Genomic DNA, 23,704 nt, shown 5'->3' with positions numbered 1-23,704 from the left:
ACAGCTTCCATATTTAGTTAACCACAGTTTGCTGTTTTGTCTGGATCCAGAATTGTGGTTAACCCTAACTATGGTTAGTTGCTGCCAGTCAGCTTCAGAATCCACAACTGGAAGTCAGCTTGCTTGAAACTAAAAGCAGTTAATATTAGTCAAATTTTTGTCATATGAGACAAAAAAACAAAGTGTGAAAGCGAAAAGCAAGCACCTGAGCCCAAGACGCACTGCGGCTCATTCCTGCTCATGTAAAGGTAAAGGTAAAGGTAAAGGGACCCCTGACCATTAGGTCCAGTCGCGGATGACATTGGGGTTGCGGCGCTCATCTCGTTCTATAGGCCAAGGAGCCAGCATTTGTCCACAGACAACTTCTGGGTCATGTGGCCAGCATGACTAAGCCACTTCTGGTGAACCAGAGCAGTGCACAGAAACGCCATTTACCTTCCCGCCGGAGCGGTACCTATTTATCTACTTGCACTTTGACGTGCTTTCGAACTGCTAGGTTGGCAGGAGCAGGGACTGAACTACGGGAGCTCACCCTGTGTTGGGAATTCGAACCGCCGACCTTCTGATCGGCAAGCCCAAGAGGCTTGGTGGTTTAGACCACAGTGCCACCCGCGTCCCCCTGCTCATGTACATCACACTAAATTAGCGGGGTGTACAAATCTGGCCAGTTGCATCACTGGTTCAGATTCAAAAAAATTAATAATAAAATTATACAACTCATGTGGAGGACGCAGTGGAAAAGGTACAATTTCAAATTTGTATATATGCTTAGAATTATACCAATCCCAACCTGTAACTGCCACAATCAACTGTTGTGCATAACAGACAGATGGCCGATAGCTGAATAGTGCATACTGATTATCAATTTATTAATTACTAAAAGCAATCTGCCAGGGACTTTAATCACCACCATACTTTAAAAACCAAATTTTGGAAAGAGGGACTCTGAAACAAATTATTTCAATAATAATTAACATGACGATCTGTATTGCAAGCATGCCATTTCCCTAGCTTGAAAGCCTAGACTAATCAATTGCCATCTGTCCACAATTAAACATGGGTAGTTTTTTTTAAAAAGGTGCCTAATTTAAACTTTGTTTAGGTAAACAAGCACTCACTGTGGTTAGTGTTAAACAAAAAGAATAAGAAATGAAACTGCATGGCAATTAGCCATTACTCCATTGAGGAAGCACTGAACAGGTTGCATCCTGGAGATTCATCCTCTCTTAACAGCCCTGCAGCTGTGAAAGAGGCGTCTGTCCCATCATGCACACTCCTCCAGCCTGCTGGGAGGAGAGATGCACAATTGGACTAGGATGATTCTCTGAGGTCATCTGTAACATTTAATGCACTCTGTGTTCCTTGTTGTTCTGTGTTTGGGAGAAGTCTGATCAATATAGGTTGGCTGTGATCAGCCTTGGCTAAGTCTGATCAATATACGTTACAGTAGAGGTGAGCAGTCTTGGTTAAGTCTGATCAATCTAGACATTTACTTGTGGCTGGTCCTTCCTCAGGATTGCAACATATGGCTTTGAAGCTGCCTCCCACCCCACAATTTATGGAGCATTTTAGAGTTCCTAGGCAATACCAGCTGGGCTGATCCTAATGATCTAACTCCACAGGAGATGGTCTCTTGCCACAGTGACGTGAGGTGCTGCCCCACGCTTCCTTACCATGACCAGTGTGCCTGAAAATAGCTATGGTAAGACTGGAGATAACAACTCCTGGCTAAAGGGCTGGGCAGAGGGCCAATCAAATGACTGCCAGTGAAAAGAAAAACTCCCATGTTGTCCCATGGAGACAAGAGTTTAGTAGGGGCTCACTCTCTCCCATCATACCTCACTTGCCTAGAGCTAGAAGATTAGCTGTGTACTCCAGCCATGTTCTGCGTAACTGTCCTTATATTGAGGAGGATTTTTGGCATTCCTTCCCATGTGGTAGTGGTAAGGAACCTGCCAGTGCCTAGTTAATGAGTCTGGGCATTCGGGGACTCTCGTCACTCCCAAGGTGACAAAAAGCATGACACCAGAGTGCTACACCTTCTATCTCCATGAACATTTCAGAGGCACTAGCTATAAACCAGAGCATGGCCTGGTCACGCCATCAACTATGGAAAGCAAAGAATTAAAGGAGCAATCCACCCCACAGAAGTGTGACTGCTCAGGCAATGCTGAAGGCACTCACTCACCTGATTGCAACAACAGCAAACACTAGCATGACACCTGGCTAGTGAGCTACTACAGAGTGAACCCATCAACAAACATTAGCAGTTTTGCAGGCCATTTGGATTGCCAAAAGGACAAGTTTACATGTCAAATGTAAGGCCCACTGAGCTTAGTAGGGGTTGACTCCCAGGAAGGGGGTAGAGAATTGAAGGCCAGGTAAATCTTCCAGCTGTTTTATTTATTAAACTACTAAAACCTTCATCCAAGGATCATGGGGCAGTTTACAATATAAAAACACCAAATACATAAAATTGTAACAAGCAAAACCATACCCTATACTACAGGCACGCAGTTTAAAAGACCACACATTGTTTAATTGTGGTTTTTAAGGAACAAGAAGACATGTCCAGGTAAGAAACAGCTGCAGGAAAACCCAGACACACAATAATCATTCATACCTTCTTTAGAAATATATGAACTGACAGCTTAAACTGAGTTAAAGTATCAAGTCCACTCTAGCCTATTGTCTTCTATAGCTGGCAGGGGCTCTCTGAGGACTCAGCTTTCCCAGCTGTGCAAGCTAAGGTCTATTTTAAATGTAGATACTCTGATTAAAGTCATGCAACACATGCACAATTCCGCTGAGCTGTGGGCTCTCCCAAAAAAAACAACCTAAGAAGTTAATTTGCTCTCTCATCCAACAAAAGTTGAAATTCCATCCATTAGCGCAATACAGAGTTAAGAGGTAAAGGTAAAAGTAAAAGTAAAGGGACCCCTGACCGTTAGGTCCAGTCGTGACTGACTCTGGGGTTGTGGTGCTCATCTCGCTTTATTGGCTGAGGGAGCTGGCGTACAGCTGGCCACGTGGCCAGGGTCACGTGGCCAGCATGACTAAGCCGCTTCTGGCGAACCAGAGCAGCGCACAGAAACGTCGTTTACCTTCCCGCCAGAGCGGTACCTATTTATCTACTTGCACTTTGACGTGCCTTCGAACTGCTAGGTTGGCAGGAGCAGGGACTGAGCAACGGGAGCTCACCTCGTCACGGGGATTCGAACCGCCGACCTTCTGATCAGCAAGCCCTAGGCTCTGTGGTTTAACCCACAGCGTAAACACTGATTTATAGCTGATGTTTTTCTCATTTGTGCAATAATCGCACCAGGGGCAAAATGCCCGCTGCTGCCCCTGTGATAGGGTGGTGGGCAAACTCTCTAAGGACAAATCTCCACTGGCTGTGCGGGAGGGGTATCTTTTCCAGATCTCCCCCTCCTGCCCCTGGCAGCAGGGCTTTGCATTGACTCCTCCCTTCATTAGAAGCCAGTGCAAAGCCCCCCACCCAAACAATGGGCAAAGCTGAGAGGCAGAATGCTTCCCCTCTTGCAGGAGAGGGGTATTCCACAGAGCTTTGCCACTGACTCCTCTACCCCTAAAGGCTGGGGAAACCAGCTGTTAACTGGGCAGTGGAACATGGGTGCTGCCCTTTGGGTGGGTACCACCTGAGGCCTCACCCTACCTAATGGGGGGGGGGCTTTAGTGCACATATTGGTGAATCACTGATAGAAAAACAAACGGCAGAATCCAGTAAAAGTTATGAAACTTTGATTTTAATGGGAAATTTAATTTAAGCTTAATCTCCCATTGAACAATGCTTAATTTTGGCTATTGAATGACATAACTTTTTTTTAAAAAAAGTTAAGGCTCCTGACTTGTATTTTTCAAGGAAATGGTTGAATTGTTCACAAACTTTTCAGAAATCACCTTTTGCCAAGGAAAAGCAATCTATGTAGTTGTGTTTTTCTGCAGTACATGTAAACATTTCCAGCTAGGATCCTGCATTCACACAAAAGAACAAAAATATCAGCAATACTCACCCCCTTCTCCTGATCCAGAACCATTATCTAAAAAGGAAAAAAATAGAATTATCTGGGACTGCATTTTTTTAATTTTAATTTTCTTTAAAAGCCTTTATAAACAGCTTGATTGTGTTGAATGGGCAAGACCAATTGAATGGAGAGGAATAACAAGCAGCACTGGGAGGCAGGGAAGATAAACTGGTGTGACTAAATACCCTTCAGGTTCACAGTTCTTACTCTGTTCCCACTCCTATATGATAATGTGTTTTCTTGGTGAGAAAAATCCCATCAGCAGCCTGATCCACAAAGGCCAGGAGCATTATTACAAGATGCTCCAGGTTATTGAGTGCTGAATTCCACGAGGCCCATAGTATCCATCGGCAATTATCCCCCGGACTCTGTACTTCTTCTGCCTGCTTAGACTGCCAATTGAAGCCTTATGTAAACAGCCACAGGGATCTAGAGCCTAGGCCAGAAAATTATTGAATAGGGATGCTGTCTGAATCAGCCAAGTGCAAAGAGGGGTCAACCAGCACTGGCTTTACTCAAGACGCAAGGGGTTCTTCAATGTCTTCCTCTCTGATTTGGCAGAGTCTCTCCCTTTACTTACCCTAGCTGCTCATTCCCATTCCCCTGCATCTACCCACCTCACAGAAGACAGCAACCAAAAGGCATATAGGAAGGAGTCTGACAGCATCTAAACTGCTCTTTTTGCCTAGGTTTCGGCCTGGGAAAAAGAGGCTTAGGAGTATGAAGTGGGTAAACTGTCCTTCAGAAATCCCAATATGATACAGGAGCAAGGAAAATTAGAGTTATAAAATCCTAGTATGGCAGAAGATGTCCAGAGTGGGTCAAGAGGCAAACAAGACTAAAGGAGACGGTATGCACATGTGGTGGGACTGCAGAAAGGTCAAAGGTTTTTGGGAAAGTGTATACAATGAAATGAAGAGTATATTAAGATACAACTTTGAAAAAAAAACGGAGGCTTTTTTGTTAGGACTAGCAGGAAGTGATATAAAGAACAATGACGGTAAATTTTTTCAATATGCAATAACGGCCGCAAGGGTCCTATTAGCTCAAAATTGGAAACAACAGAACATACCGACACTTGAGGAATGGAGAGCAAAACTGTTAGACTACGCGGAGATGGACAGATTGACGGGGAAAATTAGATATTTAAAAGACCAAAGGTTCATTGATGACTGGGGGAAATTTGTGGAGTATCTGGATAATATAAGTGAGGGTCAGATAACGCTAGTTGGGTTTAAAAAGGCTCTGTGAAAAGGTTGGAATATTGTCTAAAGAGAAAAAGAAGGAAAGAGAAAATAATGTCAATATAAACTAGGATTTGCGTGAATTTGTTAAATAAGGGCATGGATGATTCGAGGGGAAGTTGAAGGAAGCCTCAAAGAAAGGAATCTGTGATAATAAGATGTAAATTGTTTTATTTTTTGTTTGTTATGATTTAAAAACAATAAAAATCATGTATGAAAAAAAAAATAAAGGAGACGGTATGCAGGCATTTCTATGTGGCCACGATACATTTAATGCTATCAAATGAGAAACTTCATTTCACGTGCGTATGTCTTAGTTCAGTTCCCTAACACAACCTTCCTTTAGATGTTGTTGCAGTACAACTCCCATCATTCTTGGTCACTCTCTATGCTGGCTATGGGTGATGGAGTTGAGATTCCCAACATTTTTAGGACTCACCCTGTTCTTCGGACTGTAAATGGTTTTAACTGGTTTTAATATAGTAATTCTATATTGTTGTAACTTAGGGTGAAGGGCAAATCTGAAGATAGAAAACAACATCTGGTTGAAGAAGATTGCCCTTACATATGGCCCAGGAGAACATATATAACCTTAAAGATGGTCCAATCAGTGGTGAAGGATGCATTAACTCATAATGGGATAAGTGGGGGAATCCCAACTGGACAATATAATGGCGGCCATCAATCTCCTTACTCCTTTTAGAGCCACAGCCATGACATGATGGATGTAACCCAATGAAGAGATGGCAGATCACTTAACTCCCCTGCTGAGTTTCTTCTTGCCTTCCTCCCACATGTTCCTTTCCTCAAATTCTCAGTCCTGATCCCCCGTCATTCCCTCCAATTTCCCCTCCTCTGAATGCAGGGCAGAGCATGCCAAGAAGGAGTTGATTACAGTGACTTTAAAATGAGGCAGTTTCTTGCAAAGAATAATAGAGACATCATGACCAATCCATTACAGAGTCTGAAAACACAGCATGAAAAGAAAAAGTTCTACATTTGAAGAGCAGTTCACATCAAGCAACTTAACTGCCTGCACACAACGACAACAAAGCACTTCCTACGTTGCCTTGCCTTTCAGAATTACAAGATTTAAACATGTCTGGTGAATTGGTTTTAACCTTAGTCATCTTATGATGGGCTGAGTAAGTATTAAGGCACTAAATTTTCTGGAAACTGTGTGATTTCCTTCTGTCCTCCTCTCCTATTCTTCCTCATTCTAAAACAATGAAAATAAAACAGCAGAGCTGGTGAGAGGGGAACGGACTCAGGACCTTGAATGAGAACTATTGATTGCAGAATACAGAACATGCCTCCAGGGTAGATGCGCAATGGAAAATGCTGGTGTGTATTAACCCAAAGTGCCACAAACACAAACATGAGTCAATTCCAACTTTTCTTTGGGGAGTCAATGAAAATGGGGATGACTTCAGCTTGTGATTTACTTAAGATTAAATTCTTCTCAATTTCATTTTGAAAAGTGAGTAAAATACGGGGAAATAAACTGTGGGTTCCCTGCCCCTTTTGTTTGTACCGGGCTTGTTGTATCAAATAATAATGGGGAGACTAGAAAGCGGTTTCTATGCTTGTCTTTTTCTGCCTTTGGTACCTTACATCGTGCGAGCTTGTTCAAGTGTTAGAGACATACTGTGACCCCTCCCCTCCCCCAACCTAAATGCTGAGGGTGGTTTCTGCCTAAGAGCTCTTAAAGAACTCAAATGTGAAACGTTTTATCTTCTAACAAAAATATTTAACCTGTCCCAAGGAATGGCATCCGTAGAAGAGGACTGGAAAGGGGTCAATGTAACAGTATTTTTAAAAAGGGATTTCATACCCTCCAACATTTCTCCGATGAAAATAGTGACTTCTCATTCCATAATGATTATTTTACTATTTATACCCCACGCATCTTACTGGGGTGCTCCACCCACTCTGGGCAGCTTCCAATATATGTAATAAACATAATAAAACATTAAACATTTTTTTTTAAAAAACCCTCCCCTATACAAGATTGCCTTCAATTGGTTAGGAGGCCGGATAACTCCAACATTTCTCCAGTGAAAACAGGGACATCCTAAGGAAAAGTGGGAGATTCCGGGATCAAATCAGAAACTGGGATGGCATCTCTAAATCAGGGACATCCCTGGAAAATATGGTACTTAGAGAGTCTTGGATTTACGGAAGATCTAAGAAACTACAGGCCTGTTAGCTTAAGGTCTGTGCTGAGTAAATTGGTGAAAAGCATTATTAAATATAAAATTGTCACGCATATAGAAGAACAACATAGAAAGCTAGTGTGGGGTACAGCAGAAGGAAAGGTGTCTGCACAATCCAACTAAGCATTTTCCATATATAAAAGTCTCTGTAAGCTAGAGCCCTGCCTTAAAAAGAGAATGAACTGTCCACAGTCAGCATCAAAAGGCTACCATGGTCCACAATGCTTTCCGGTGGGTTAAAGACGATATTCTAACTCTGGAAGTAACTCTGGGTTGGTCGGTTCCACTGCAGATTATGGCTAGTGGAAGCACTTTATGGAATGCCCCCTCCCCGATAATTTTATGTACACAGAAACTAGGTGTCAGATGAAAGATATTTTTGCCTAGCCTTTATCCTGATTCTTTGCACCACTTTAGTCTTTTTCCCATTGTCTTTATATCTCCACCGCCTGTTTAAAGCCCACTGTGTCTGCCAGCAATTACCCTAAAGTCACAAGTGTCCTCAGGAGGGTTGCTACCTAATTGCCCAGAGCGGTGCAGCCTCAAATGGAGCCTTAAACTGTTACTTGGCAGGATACAAACAGTAGCTGATCATTCTTTCATGCAAATCTTGGCAAACTGTTCCAAAAAATTCACTCTGAATGCTTAAAGCACAGTAGCTTGCTGTTCAGTTGCAGGAAGTGCAGGCCGTGTTAGGTCAAGCGTAAGCTCTTCCCATAATACCCAAGGCCATTTCACACACTACACAGCAACGTACCTGGGTTAGTTTCTGAGAAGCATACCTCTAGATGTCTTTTCAAAGTGTTTTGTTGCATTCCTTTTTCTAGATGTGCACTTGGGGGAAAATCTTAGACATATGCCTTTTAAATATATTATGTGAAGAGACCTTCATCTACACACCCTGCCTTTATCATGCCTAACAACTGTTTCTGCACCCAAGGAGAGATAACTATATTAGTTTACAGGTATATGGGTTAAGTCAGCAATGAGATGTCTGCCTCAAGAGAGAGGGAAGGCTGGTTCACAGGTTACTGGAGCAAGTCTTTCTGCTGCACGCACACTGGTGTCCTCTTGGGGGGGGGCAAGTAATGTGTGAAAACACACCTCTCTGAACATTGAGGGGCAATGCAGAAGGCACATATTAGGAAGCACAACTGTCTTCTGCATTAGGGATGGCACCAGGTTCTGGACGAACTGGGCAAAGTGTCCTTGTGGTTCCCACTTTAACACCACTCTGGCAAGTTTGTGGGCAGCGGTGTAAACTTTAACACCCCCCCCCCAGTCCAGCAATGGTAGAAGTACTCAGTATGGTGGCTGTGACCCCAAATGTCTCTGTTTTCTGGGCCCTGAGTTCAATTTGGTCTTTCATCTATCGGCTACGGGACATTCAAAAGAAGAAGGAAAAGGTTTTGGTTTTTTTAAAATTGCTACCACCTATCACTACAGGCCATGCATGGTGGGAGATGCACATCTTTCTTGTATACTTTAGGTGCTCCCAGTGAGGATCAAGAGCGCAGGCATAGCAAACATTCCTGTAAAGTGTGACCAGCTCTTGGGCAGAAAAGAAGCAGGCAATGCCTGTGAATCAGAGCCCAGCACGCATATGGGGCTCTCATTTCCGGACTGAAGTCTGAACTTTAGAGCAGATGGTGTCATGAGAACATGTGGGGACCTTCTCCTACCACTGCTGGCAAAAGGGACATGTGTGACTGTATATAGGGGCTGCTCTGCTGGGCTGAGGCCAACAAGGGTCCTGTCTCATTGGCAAGATTTAGATCCTGGTTCCGTGTTGGGTATGAACCTCTCAGGTATGGTACAGGAGGTTCGATAAGCAGGAAAGCTGATATCCGCAACTCCCTCCACCCCATTTTTATTATTCCAAAGGCAAAGTACCTAGGATTTCCTGCTTAACAGCGATGAGGAGATTAAATTGCACCACTGACTTTCTTTCCCCCTGCCACCAAACACAGTATATCGTTGTAATTGCATTTCCACTACATAAACAAACACAGACTATAAAACCCCGGCTGCTCAAGATTCATAATAAGGGCTTGATTACTTCAGATTGAGGGACACTAGTTCAAAATTAAATGTAGCCTTGAGAGTCTCTGCCTTCCCTGCAGTGAAATGTGTTATGAAAGGAATGAGAGAAGCTAGCAAACACCTGACATCTCACAGAGCAATGGTGTTTGCTCTTAATAATGCAAATACAGCACGAAGGTTGGTTGGTTGGTTTTTCCAGCTTAAGAGTTTAATAAGGGAGCCAAGAGGTGGTACTTTCCAATAAACAGGTCTCTCTGAAGGTGTGGATTCAGAAATCCATTAGAAAATTAAACTGCATGCCCACTGTGCATGCTTAATTTTACAAATTTAGCAGAAGTCAATCCTGGGAGCAATTATATTTGCTACTGTGGTTAACAGAAACACACAGAAATGAAAATAAATCAGAAGAGTTTAACTTTTATTGCTAATTTGCCAATAAGATATGTAAGATAAAATGGCTAAGGACCTATTTCAGCTGTGAGAATGGAGAAATGCTAAGGTTGTTTGTGCAACTAGGTGCAGTAATTTTGGAACTACTGGATAGCAACCACAGAATTCACAGAGGGCAGGTACTCCCAGTATCTTATCTATGATGAAGTGGAGCAGACCAGTGAAGCTGGAGCAACTGCAGGATCCATTGGCACAAACTCCCTGGCATGCCTCTAACCACACAGGTGCAAAATTTAGCTCAGTTTGGTTGTTTATTTTATTTCATAAAATGTATGCACTGCTTGATTGTTTAAAGAAAAACTCCTCAGAGTGGTTTACAAATAGATAAAATGATAAAATCAAGGGGGGGGTGGATTACAGTATTTTAGAACATACTTTGTCAGCATTTGAGACTTGGGTCTGAAAACAAAGAGGTTACTGCAAGTCGGAACAGACCTCACTTCAGAAAAAGAGAGAGAGAGATGGGATTGACCCAGAACATGATCTGAGGGCATGAGATGTGCCCACCCTGAGCTCTGTGGTGGAAAAAGGAAGTGTGTACCATTTGCAATCGGGACACGGGTGGCACTGTGGTCTAAACCACAGAGCCTAGGACTTGCTGATCAAAAGGTCAGCGGTTTGAATCCCTGTGATAGGGTGAGCTCCCGTTGCTCGGTCCCAGCTCCTGCCAACCTAGCAGTTAGAAAGCACGTCAAAGTGCAAGTAGATAAATAGGTACCTCTCCAGCGGGAAGGAAAATGGCATTTCCGTGAGCTGCTCTGGTTCACCAGAAGTGGCTTAGTCATGCTGGCCACATGATCCGGAAGCTGTACACCGGCTCTCTCGGCCAATAAAGCGAGATGAGCGCCGCAACCCCAGAGTCATCCACGACTGGACCTAACTTTACCTTTTACCATTTACAATGGCAAGTTTTCTCCTCAGCATTTGTTGAAGTAAGCCACAGCTTATGAAACATCACGGCACAATAAACATGCTACAGTTTCACAGACCCCCTTTGTTGTTTCTGCTGCAACCACTCAACATATCAGTGCTTCTGAAATTTACCTCATTCCAGAAGCCCATGAAAAACAAATGCATCCTCTTTCCTCCCTAAAAGCAGAGTCAAACCACCTCTGAAAGGTCACTTTCCCAAGAAGGTTGTTTGAGCCGCTCTGCCTGAGGCAATGGAACAATTTTGTACTGGCAGCCAGAGATGCAAATAGTCACAGCCTCCAGCGTTTAACTGTTACTTAGCCCCAACAGTGCCCCTGGGGACTGACCCCATCCAATATCCTAGAAAATGCATTGCCTGCCTGAGTCCAGATCAGCAATGTTAAAACAAAAGCTTGCTAAGCTTCCTCCACCAGCTGCACAAACAGCTGGTCCTTTATGTCAGGGATGGCCAACATGGCGTCATCCTGACCACTGGCCATGCTGGTTGAGGCTGTTTATAGAGTAGTTGTCCCCTGTTGGCTACCTTGAACCTAGAAAGCTGCAAGTTGCGCAGACTTACTTGGGTGTTTCAAGGAAGCCCCTTTGCTTTTCAGACAAAAAGGGCAACAGCCAACCCAAGCTGAGAGTTTAAAATATTCAACATGGCTGCTCACACATTTTACCGGTCTGCACTAACGTGTAACAGTGTTCGCTGGTTTAAAAATAAAAATGAATGTCATGTAGCAATATAACACTACATTATCATAAGCATTCTGAACACTGAAATGGCTAAACAGCACAACAAAGAGCTACAATAAGCACTGGGCATTAGTGACCCATTTTTCTGATTCACGTTTAGGCATTAAAATAATTTAAGGGTGGTAACTAGATACTCAACTTGCAAAAAAATAAAATAAAAAAATTGGAGTCCTAGTTGCTTTGCCCAACCAATGTGGTGAATAGCTAGTTTGCCCATAATATGCTAGGCTAAAAGATGGCTGATCTTGTCAGTGAGAGGCCTTTCAGTATTCCCCAAATATGGCTAAACTAAAACAAGGCAGCTTAGCGAATGGTGTGGACTTGAAATCAGAAAATAAGGTCCCCGCAGGACCTATTTTCTACTAGCAATATTACTATTGCTGCTATTCATAGGTTGGCCAGCCAGTATTTTGCTGATTCAAGTGGTGGTATTCAAACTCCTTCCAGCCTCCAAACATGGCTCACCAGATTCTGCCCTGGCTCCTCCACCAACCTACCAAGTTCCTTCGGGCTCTCAACCAAGCCCTGAAAGTTCTGCCCTGATCTTATCCATGAAGGGGCAATATTTCTGAAATCAGGAGAGGGCAAAAGCTGATGTTCTGATCTAGGCAGAGTTCTTCCAAGGTTTATTTACCTTTATTCATGAAAGGCATAGAAATGTGAAATAGGAGCTTTGTCTCCAGTTACAGGAGAACAGCAACAAAGCCTTCATCCAGATACAACGAAGTCCAGAGCCACCTACTAACTGAACTAAACTGTATGATGACACTATCTACGCAATCAGGGCAGACCTTGGTGATATGGCATCCTGGACAAAGGCAAAATTTGACACCGTCTCCAGTCCTTGACCCGCCTTCCTAAAGCTAGGTAAGAGGCACTGGGCTTTGGGAAGAAGGTGTGAGGGCTCTGGCAAGGTCCTAGAGTCCTCCTTTCTCCTTCCCAAAGCCTGTTAAGTGCTTACCAGGTTTCGAGAAGGCGCCCTGCTCGGCTGCATGCCCAGTGTGGGCACTGCCCTAAAATCGCCTCTGACACAATTACCTGGCATGCACACACCGTAAGCCAAACTGTGGCTTACTGGGACCTTGCAAATGGACACACTCATGAAAAGGAGCTTGCCACCACTTTGCTTCTGCCAGGTCACCTTTTGCTCCCGTACCACACTGTTCCTAGCTACACCTCATGTTTAGTAAGCCAAAAGCTTGGCCACAACATTAAACCAATCCTTGACTTAGAACAAATGATGCAGCATCAAAACAGGACTGTGGTGTTGTGCTTACTGTGTCACGTAAACCATCGCTACCACAATACAAAGTTTCAAAAGCCTATTAGCTGATGCTCAGTCTCAAAAGGTTTTTTTTTTAAATCAATATTTATTATCTGACTCACAAGAAGTTGAAAGTGGAATTAAAAATAGTTGTTGCTGTTTTTAAAACAAGATTGTCATTTTAGTTCTGCACTGCAACATTATATGCAGAGATGAGCCCAGTTATTTAATGGATGCTGAAGTCAAAATAATATTTTATAAGATCTTGTATTTATTATATTATATTCCTCAAAGGCTACAAAAACGTATCAACTTCCCATGGCATTCTCCTGCAAGGAAGATAATATGAGGTGCAAGGACGATAGCAAAGGATTGCAAGGAAATAATAAAAGCACTAGGCAGATGTGCTTGAAAATACAAAAGAGATAACAGGGTGTAAATCACCAAGAGAATATCTTGTTTGCTTTTAGGCAAGCTCAGTGATGCGAATCATATTAAGCGCTGCAAAATAATAGGTAAAATCTTGGTTGTAGTCTGCTTGCTAGTGGCCCGATACCAACCACCAACAAAAAAAAATAATGGCATAGAGCAATGCGTCTATCCACCAGGAAACTGGCTTCCTCTTGGGCAATGGGACTACCCTCTCCTCTCCTCTCCTCCCTGCTGCAGCCCCTCAGACCCTTCGATAGGATTTGGAGGGGCTGCAGGTAGGGAGAAGGGGAAGGAGAATACTTGTGGTGCATGTAGGAACCTCCTTGTCCTATACTGGATTTCACCCATAGGATTTTAATGTAAAAAATAACTTTAAAGAGACTTTGGGAGAAATATAAAACTAAAAAAGGACTCTTTAGATAACTGGTTTACATACTAAAGAAAAAAATGCAGAAAATGCCTTGAAATAAGCCAACTTAATAGGTTTATTACTGGCAATTGTTGAGTTGATTTTTAATGTAAGATTCAAGAGTTCTTATTTACATTATGACCTAATAAGTATTTCTGAATGAATGGTTATGCGTTTCTTAAATAAAATCATCTACAGTGGTACCTCTGGATATGAACGGGATCCGTTCCGGATCCCCGTTTGCATCCTGAAGCAAATGTAACCTGTGTCTGCACATCTGCGCATGCACGGATCACGATTCACCACTTTTGCGCATGCACGGGGCGTCATTTTGAGCAGCTGCGCATGCGTGAGAGGCGAAACCCGGAAGTAACGCGTTCCGTTACCTCCAGGTCGCCACAGAGCGCAACCTGAAGCATATTTAACCCAAGGTATGACTGTAGTTTCTTTAATACGTATGACTTAAGACTACTGTAATGAACACTTAAGACTAAGATACCTTATTATTGATTTTTAATTGATATTTTTTGTTTAGTGCCTTTTTGACCTTATTAAATCTTTACCAACAAAGAAATAAAATGTTGGCAACCCTTATCAAGCAGCAACTCAAGGAGGGACAAACTGGTGTCTAGCATTTTATCCATACAGGGGGAAAGGCCCAGAGAGAGAGAGAGAGACAGGGACACACCATGGATTCATTAAAATGTGGGGAATATTGTGTTACCTTCCCTGATTATATTGCTAGTGCTTCTGCCCCATATTCTAGTGTTCCTTTCACAAAGTGGTACCAGTTGTATTATGGAACTGTAGCTTTTTGACCAATATAGCAGAACGTTGTACATGGTGTAACACAATCATGAACATAATTGGACAATTTTGCCACTCTATCACCAGTTCCACATATGATCTCCCCATAAAAACTGAAGGAAATAACTGTGTGCCGGTATACTGTCCCAAATTTTGTGACTTTACTCACACAATTTTCCAGGTTATGAAGGCTGCAGACTGTTTTTTTCTAGAATAAAATAACATGACAGTGCATGTTAAACATGCACTATATTCTATCAGTTTTCTGAAGTGGCTTTCATGTCATGTGACAGATCAAATGTACAGTGGTACCTCAGGTTACATACGCTTCAGTTTACATACCTTCAGGTTACAAACTCCACTAACCCAGAAATAGTGCTTCAGGTAAAGAACTTTGCTTCAGGATGAGAACAGAAATCGTGCTCTGGCGGCACGGCAGCAGCAGGAGGCCCCATTAGCTAAAGTGGTGCTTCAGGTTAAGAACAGTTTCAGGTTAAGAATGGACCTCCGGAACGAATTAAGTACTTAACCCGAGGTACCACTGTAATGTAGAAATGAACAGTTAGGGAAAGATTGGGGAAAGAAAACATCTAAGAATAGGGTTAAACAAAGGCAATGGCAGTCAGAGGAATAGTTCAGCATCCCTTGACGGCTGCCATTTTATGTGACCTCCTGCTTTCAAGCTGACCAGTGCTGAGATGCAGTTGAAAATTACAGGTGTTTCACCACTGTATCTAGTTCCTCTAGCCCCTAGAGACCGAGGGACCATGTCCAGACTGGACATTTCAGGACAGAAGTGGGCCCTTGATCAGTGAATCCTGGTCCTAGGAAAAACACTGAAACACCCAACAAATGAAATAAGAAAGGCTGTCCCATTAACTGCTGTTTACTCACCTGAGTAACAAGGCCCTCTAGCCACCACTGTTATCTCTTTCTGATGCTTGCAAGCAGCTCTTCTGAGAAAGCATTCATTTTGGTAAGTGTCTCCATTTGAACCACAAACAGGAATATATTTTGTGTGACACTGCAAGGGAGAGAAAAAAATCAAGAAGAAATTATTTACACAACCCCGTGTATAGGTATTCAGCTGGGGTGGCAACGGTGCAATCGGAGAGTTTGATTTCGTGGCTCATGGCTTCTTTCCAGAGGCCCATTCCATTCAGCTGCAAAAACAAACCACAGCAGCCCAATGAGCAGCAGCTACAGAAGCAAGACAGAAATGCACAAGCAGAAATTGGTATTTTCATGTCCCCAGGATGAAGAAAGCATACCAAACTCGCTGTAGGCTGCAGCTTGGCTGCCACAGGACTGAATAGAATGGCAACAGTGTACAGAAAGTTTTTTGTTTAATATTAAAGTGCCTATCCACAACACACTGTTGCCAAAAATTAAAAAAGATAAAATCTAAATATACTGTTCATTGGTGGTTTACAAGTCGCAAAAGAGTTCTTCCTTCCTAATGGAATGTGTTCATAAATATGATACCAAGCGGCAGTTTGCTATTGTTGGAATTTTCGTATTTTAGTTTTTTGCTTTGTTTCCACACTTAATTACTCTTATTCCCCAATTAAACTGTAGCGGTTGTTTAATAATAATACAACAGTAAAAGTGAACAAATAAGACCCTCAAGAAAGGAAAGTATTATTATTAAACAACAAAGGACCCTGCCAACCACACATTTCAAAAGAGGGAATTTAAAATGGGCAAAATATTACAGATGCATCGTTTCTTAAAGAGATAATGAAAACCTGAACACAGAGTATTTTCTTCTCTCCAGATGTTAATGGAATGAAGAATATTTCTTGGCACTGTGGCCCAAAGCAGGGATGGACTTTGGTCTTTCAAATTTCAGCAGTACCATGTGCAAGGCCAAAATTAAGTCCGTGCATCCCCGCCTCTCGCCTTCTGTTGTGCTCAATTCACTACTGGATGTATACAATGGTGTTGAAATACGCACATTCTTTGGGGCCTCTTGGAGGTTTTATATATTTGATCAGGAAATGTGTACAATTCCCTCTTCATGGGCAGATTATGTGCACATTTTCCACATTAACTGCTCTATTCAGCCTCTGAAGAACAGGCTACACCAGGGCTGGATCTAGACACATCAAAGAAGCGTTTCAGTTAAGCGTGTTGTAAACTCATACAGGGAAATCCGGTAGTGAAAGACGGGGCTTCACAGCGCCATCTGGTGTAACAGTGTTATATCGCATATACAACAAATATAAAACTCTTTTTCTTTAAAAAACTAGCTGAGTCCCAGATCATACAAATGGGTACATGACTGTAAAGCTCTCTTCTCAAACTGACACAGTTTTTCAGAGGATTTCATTATTTTTGATCATATTAGATAACAAAGGTGAAAATTCCTTACCAGAAATTGGCATGCACACGTCAAACTATCTCCTTCTTCCTTACAAACACCCCCATATTTACACGATGATTCATCACATACTCTCACATCCGATTCCTTTACATTTAGTTCTGAAAAAGGAAAGAAGATTTAAATAGATTATGTGTTATGCTTTTTAAAAGCAAAGTCAGTTGTGCAAAAAGGCACTTGACAGCCCCCCACCCCTTGTAATAAAAAGCAGCCCTGGGAACTTGTCTTTTTATCAGAGGAATAGATGGTGGAAGTGCTTAACTCTCCCCCTGCATGCCATTTTGCTGCTCAAAACCAATCTGCTCCAAGTTGTTCCCATCCCCATATTCTGGAGGCTTAAGCACAATTTTAAAATATGCACCTGAAACCTGTGGGAGGGGAGAGCAACTTGGGGGGGGGGATTTGAAATGGAAAAATGGCTGGCAGGGAAGTGCTACGCACCTGATTCCTTGCTCGAAATTGTTTCCCAATATTGCTTTTCATTTAAGCCAAGTAACAAAAAAATACATTTGGGGATTTATTGCACAAATTTCCTGATAATGTGCTCTTTGCCCCCACATAAAGCGAAGAGCCCTAGCTCAGTGGCAGAGCATCTCAAAGTAGGGCTGAAACCCTAGAGATATGCAGCTAGATCAGGGGTCTGCAAGCTTATCAGACAATGGGCCAGTCCACGCTCCATCCATCAGAGGATGGGCCGGAGCATGTCCGCACGCATGCTCTTTTGGGTCGGAGGAGCGCCCGTGAGCACACGCTATTTCCAGTGCTCCTCTGACCCAGACATGTGCCAGAAATAGCATGCGCACATGTGCACGGGCGCTTCTCCGTCCCGCATGCATGCGTGCACACTATTTCTGGCGCACATCCGGGTCTGAGGAACGCCCGTTCGCATGCGCACATGTGCCATCAACCCGGAAGTCGGTCCCCGAGCCACGCTGGTAAGAGCGGTCGGCAGGGGTTGCCATGGGCCGGATAGACGAGCCCTGTGGGCTGCTACCAGTCCATGGGCCTTAGGTTGCCGACCCCTGAGCTAGATGGACCTGCGGTCTGACTTGGAATAAGACACCTTCTTATGAACTTCAGTTCCGTTTGTTCATTGGCTAGCAGAAGCATTGAAGCAGGGTGGGAAAGTAAGCTGGGTGGTAACTTTTAAGAAGCAGGTGCATTTCTTGCTGCAGGAAAGTAGAAAGAGAGAAGGCCGGGAATATGTGCTGCCATTCAGTTCCATGCCTATACAAGCAAGATAATAGGTCTCCCCATTTCAAAGGAATACTTGAAGGATAAAAACATTAAAAATTGACAAGCTGCCAAATACTGTGGCTAATGAGAACCAGAGACGTATCTTACAGAGGCAGACAGCGCCTGTTAGGATTTGAAATGTTACGCACAAGTTGCATGTATAAAACATTCAAACACAACGGTTGCCTGTCAGTTGCCAATGCACTTCCCCCTCTGACCCTCAAACCATCTGGAAAACCCTCTTTCTCAAAGAGAAAATATCAATAATGGCGAACACTCTGCTTCAACTGTCAGTTGCTCTGGACTGCAAAAGTCAAGGGGGAAAGAGCACTCGGGTCTCATCTATCAGCCAGCGTAAGAGCAGCTACCCACCACTTAGCCAAGCAAACACGCCTATAGTGTGACAAACACTTATCTGGAAAACCCAGGGGTGGGGAGAGCAGCTGGGAATGAAGCTTTGCAGGTTCCCAGTTTTGGTTCTTTCAGCTTCTCGTTTTTCCAATCTTGTTGTATTCTTGTTTTGATGTTAATTTTATTGAATTTGCTTTACATTGCCATGACCTGCCTTGGGACCTTCAATGAAGGGTGGCATAAAAGTATTTAAAATAAGTAAGATGCAGTGTTGCTTTAACAATGGGAGCTATACCAGCAGGTAAGTTACATATTTGATAGCCAGATTTTAGCCTGACCAGATGATGGGGAATTAGTATCACTGTCTCAAAGTGTGCTTGAGCTGCTACTAATAAGGTACAGGGAGGGGAGAGGGAGGGAACCTAAATGCCTTGAAGGAAGATGCCATGGAAGAACAAGGCAAAGGGAAAGGCACTGAGAAGTCCTCATACCTAATGATGTGACTGCTGGTGTTTTAAATGCAGAAAATTAGGCTACCATGAACTGCCTTTCTGCAGGAAAGGCCTCCATTTACAAGGAAGAAGAAAAAGGATAAATTTAACAAGCTAATCCCTCAAAGACTACTCCAGGGTCCTTTTGAAATGTATGTAAAGCAGAACCCGGCAAAATCTTCCTCAGAGATTAATAAAGTGCAGCCCCTGAGTGGTTTAAGACATGCCGCTACTGCTCCTGGTTGCAGCAGGTTCGTATCTAATTCGCTTTCACGAAGAGCAGCAGCCTTACTCCACACCTAACAGGAAAAAGGGAACCTGACCTCCCTCTGAACATGGCTTGGAAGTCACATTTTGGCGCACAGAAATGAGTTGCGCTGTCTTTGTTGGGGTCTGCTCTTAGCTCAGCTCTCTGAAACAACACTGGACACTGTAGTCTTGGGAGAGGGATGAAAACCTCTTTCTTTTGCTCCAGAGGTGGGATAGTATAGCCCACGCCAACAGCTCAGTTGAAACAAAACTACCATTTGCTGCCACCTCATCCTTGCACCCTGCTGAAACAACAGCCTCCCTTGCTACTGGGTGAGGATCCTTAAACCAGTGATATTTCCAAAATCCTGAGCAACAGTATTATTATGCTCCACCTGCTGAGTCCAGAGCTTGCTGATGAAGACTTCGCTTTGTCCAAACTTATATTTATGTTGCCTATCAGAATCTGACCTCGACCTCTGTAGGAGCAGCCTTACTCTTGGTGCCAAACATGGTAACATGCCAGAGGAAGGCACTACCCCAATCTCTTGTACTTCAGAACCAACATGGCAGGTGGCTACTGAAACAGAACAGGCACACAGGGCATCCAGTCCAATGAAAGTGCTGATTCTGCCCCAGCTCCTCTGTCTGAACAATGAGTTGCTCAAACAGAGACGGAGCTGCTTTCGTATCACCTTGCCTTACCTCCTGACTGCCATCCCAGTGTTCAGTAAAAACCAGTGTTGTCACCCCGGGTACACAACCCGGAGAGAAAATGTTACTTTGTGTTCACAAACAGATTGTTAGTTCACATTTTTACCCTAAAAACTGATAACCAGGGAAGGACATCTGATTAGCAAGGTGTCAGAGCTTGACATCTTTATTCCAAAAACTCAGCAAACAGCCAGTCTGTCAATTCCATTTTGCAATGAGAAAGTTTGACAGTTCCTCAGCAAAGATTTGCAAAAAGCATGTTCTGGGAAATTTTCCAATGAGTGGAAAACTAGGCCAACCGCACACACAAAAGTAAATAAAATATGAGGCAAAAATATATCCAAGCAAAAACAGAAAGAGGAAAGCACGGCTACTATTTGGAAGTCAAGACCTGGTTTTACACCACAATCACAAAACAATGCTCTCACATTTCCCTAGTGACACAATAATATGTAGTTATGGATATGTAATGCAGTTAAGGAATGGAGATTCTCAGGTCCTCTAATTCAAGGCTATGAAGACTATTATGGCTTCCCCAAAGTCTGGTAATTCAAAAGTCTGGTTCATGTACACACCCCAAAAACAACTCTTTAAAAAATGTTTTTAATTAATATTATGTTTTAACAATATGTAGCAAAACCACTGTACATCAAACATGCTGGCTTCTCATGTAAAAAGAAAACAAGTCGAACAAAAAAGAAAAGGAAATGACATATAAAGGAGAGGGAGTGGGGTGCAAGAGTCTTGTGGGGGCTGCTTTGTGTGTCCACTTGCCCCTTTCTAAAATTTATTTATTGGTGTGTGTTTTCCTTTTGGAAATTATCAAATAATAAAATAAAACCAGGATTCAGAGGTGGGTTTTTTTCGTAGAGGGTATGTGTGCTGTGCCCCGTTGGTGTAGTGGTGGTGGAAATGCTGGGGGGGAGGGGAAGCAAAAATGGGAAACGGGTCGAGGAGGGTCTGTGGGGAGGGGTGAGAAATGTCCAAATTTATACCTGAAGAATGTTGGAGGGTATGCTGACGTCTCCCTTAGCCATGGTTAAGGTAAGACAGAGGGATATATTACTCCTGGAGAGAGAAAATGCGTCAACAAGGTAGCCTGCTCCCCTTTCCTTAACTGCAGTTACAAGAGCCCTAGTATTATGTCTGCCCCTCAAGTACAGAGAGAACATCAAGGCTTCAACTCAATGCTCACTATGCTTATACAGTGGTACCTCAGGTTACAGACGCTTCAGGTTACAAACCTTCAGGTTACAGACTCCGCTAACCCAGAAATATTACCTCGGGTTAAGAACTTTGCTTCAGGATGAGAACAGAAATTGTGCTCTGGCGGCACGGCAACAGCAGGAGGCCCCATTAGCTAAAGTGGTGCTTCAGGTTAAGAACAGTTTCAGGTTAAGAACGGACCTCCAGAATGAATTAAGTTCTTAACCCAAGGTACCACTGTAATGGAGCTTTCAGGTTTTGTGTCAGATTAGTCTGATTAGGCCTAGAGACAGAGGAAGCTGAGCCAGTCTCTCGGTAGGATAATACTTGTTCATTTAACATATTTATATTGACCCGTTGGAACAAGCAGACTCTCTTTGAGTCTGCAGCTCTTATGGTCACAGACAAAACTCAAGGTGCTTCTCACCGACTGATGTGATTCCTTCCCCAGGCTAGCAGATTAAATAGTCTGTAATACTGTTTGCATTTCTAATTAAAAACTAAAGGTTGCATTACAACTGACTAAAGAAGACACATCATTGAAACTTAAATGTGCTTTACTGGCGAGACCTACACATTGAGAAGGGAGCACTGCGGACTTCAACGGAGCTTATCCCAGGGTGTATAGGATTGTAGCTACGTCACGAAAAGAGGTTTAGGGTGCTAACCAGCTTTAGTTTTATTCAGAATAGACCCATTTTAATTAATGGACATGCATAACTATTGAACAGGGACGCAGGTGGCACTGTGGGTTAAACCACAGAGCCTAGGACTTGCCGATCAGAAGGTCGGTGGTTCAAATCCCCGCGACGGGGTGAGCTCCCATTGCTCGGTCCCTGCTCCTGCCAACCTAGCAGTTCTAAAGCACGTCAAAGTGCAAGTAGATCAATAGGTACTGCTCCGGCGGGAAGGTACACAGCGTTTCCGTGCGCTGCTCTGGTTTGCCACAAGCGGCTTAGTCATGTTGGCCACATGACCCGGAAGCTATATGCCTGCTCCCTCAGCCAATAAAGCGAGATGAGCACCGCAACCCCAGAGTCGGTCACGACTGGACCTAATGGTTAGGGGTCCCTTTACCTTTACCTTTTTTAACTATTGAACATTTTCCAAAATGATAACACCCATTCATATTATGAAGAGCTTATAACCCACCTACTCTCAGCAGCCAGAAGCAATGAGGGCGACCTGTCAGGAGTGAACTGGTACCAAACCATATGGGAAACAGCCTTACTGGAAAACCTAACCAACAGACTGAAACAGACACTGGGACAAATAAAAGAGAATGCCTTCACCCCATTATTGCTAACCTTTATTACATACGTAGCCCAACAGGCCAACAACAAGAATTCACTGAAAGCATACGAATCAATATGGCTAACTTGACCCAACCATCTCTCTCTTCCCTCCATCCCAAACACACGTAAACAACTATCACTGCAGTCAAATAAAGGCAACCAACCATGCCCTGGCTTGCTCCACTCAACTTCTCTCACTGCCAAGAAAAAATAATAAATGAACAGAAAAAGAACCTACCCAAATGACACTGACACTGACACTAAACCCCCACACATACACTAAGTCAAAGAATCTAAGTTTTACCAACCCACCCCCTCTCTTTCTCCCCAACCCTATACTGCATCAAACACTGAAGTCTCACATCAAATGTAACTGATTTGTAGAAAAGACTATGACCTGAAAAAAGAGACAAAGCACGTACCTTTGCAACCAAAGAAAATCTTTAATAAAAATTTAATAAAAAGAATAGACATGTCTAACTTAGGTCCATTAATTTCATTGGGTCTACATGGAGTAGAACTTTGTTGGATAAATGCATAATCATTAAAGTGCTACTAGACTCTTTCTTGAAAAATTAGCCATTCTTCCTTCAATTCTCTAGTAAAATACATTGAACAGAAAATTAAAATTGGTATCTTATTAGCCAAAAATCGTATTTTTGAATTTTTTTATTATTAATCTAGATTTTTAAGATAGCCCACAAAAGAGAACCATAAAATATAAAATAGATTAAAAACATCAGAAACAAAAGCAATTATCGTAGCAACAGTAAAAATACAAAAAGCAGAACATTTTGATGAAAATGTTTGTTTTCTTTTCTGATTTATGTAAATTTGTTTTAATATTTGAGCTTCTATGAAACATATGTTTATGGGAGAGGAATGACTATTTCTAAAAAAGAAAAAAACACCTGTAAAAATCTGTAGAATTGAAGGCTGAATTTTTTAAAAAAGGGATTTCATAGGTTCCTCAATTTGATTAGACTCTATGAATACAATCCAGCACGTTCCTATCCAGAAATAAGCCCCACTAAATTAGAGAGTTTACTCCCACTTGTGGATATAGGATTAGAACCTGAGTCAAACTTTAACAGACAATATCTGTGTCGATATATGCATATGATACTGTTGCCCTACCATAGTGGGACTCCATTTCTAATATCTAGCTGTGAAGTCAACACTTGGCTTCCAAACTTG

At 42.8% G+C, this 23,704-nt stretch overlaps 1 protein-coding gene across 2 annotated transcripts in view; it reads right to left on the bottom strand.

The window, feature by feature from the left end:
* The window catches only part of TMEFF1 (transmembrane protein with EGF like and two follistatin like domains 1), a gene marked incomplete at its 5' end in the record, with an annotated part of 73,767 nt that overhangs the window by 22,000 nt on the left and 28,063 nt on the right, over positions 1-23,704 (bottom strand). For both annotated transcript variants that reach the window (XM_083749722.1, XM_083749721.1), the window contains 3 exons: positions 4,035-4,061; positions 15,477-15,606; positions 16,957-17,066. In XM_083749722.1, coding sequence (XP_083605848.1) covers positions 4,035-4,061; positions 15,477-15,606; positions 16,957-17,066 — 267 coding nt within the window. The remainder of the gene's footprint in view (positions 1-4,034; positions 4,062-15,476; positions 15,607-16,956; positions 17,067-23,704) is intronic.

Source organism: Podarcis gaigeae (assembly GCF_964106915.1).
Source record: "Podarcis gaigeae genome assembly, chromosome: 7".
In the NCBI taxonomy this organism is placed as follows: domain Eukaryota; kingdom Metazoa; phylum Chordata; class Lepidosauria; order Squamata; family Lacertidae; genus Podarcis; species Podarcis gaigeae.
Note: the sequence above shows the minus strand (reverse complement) of the source record. Positions and strands in the feature narration are given on the sequence as shown.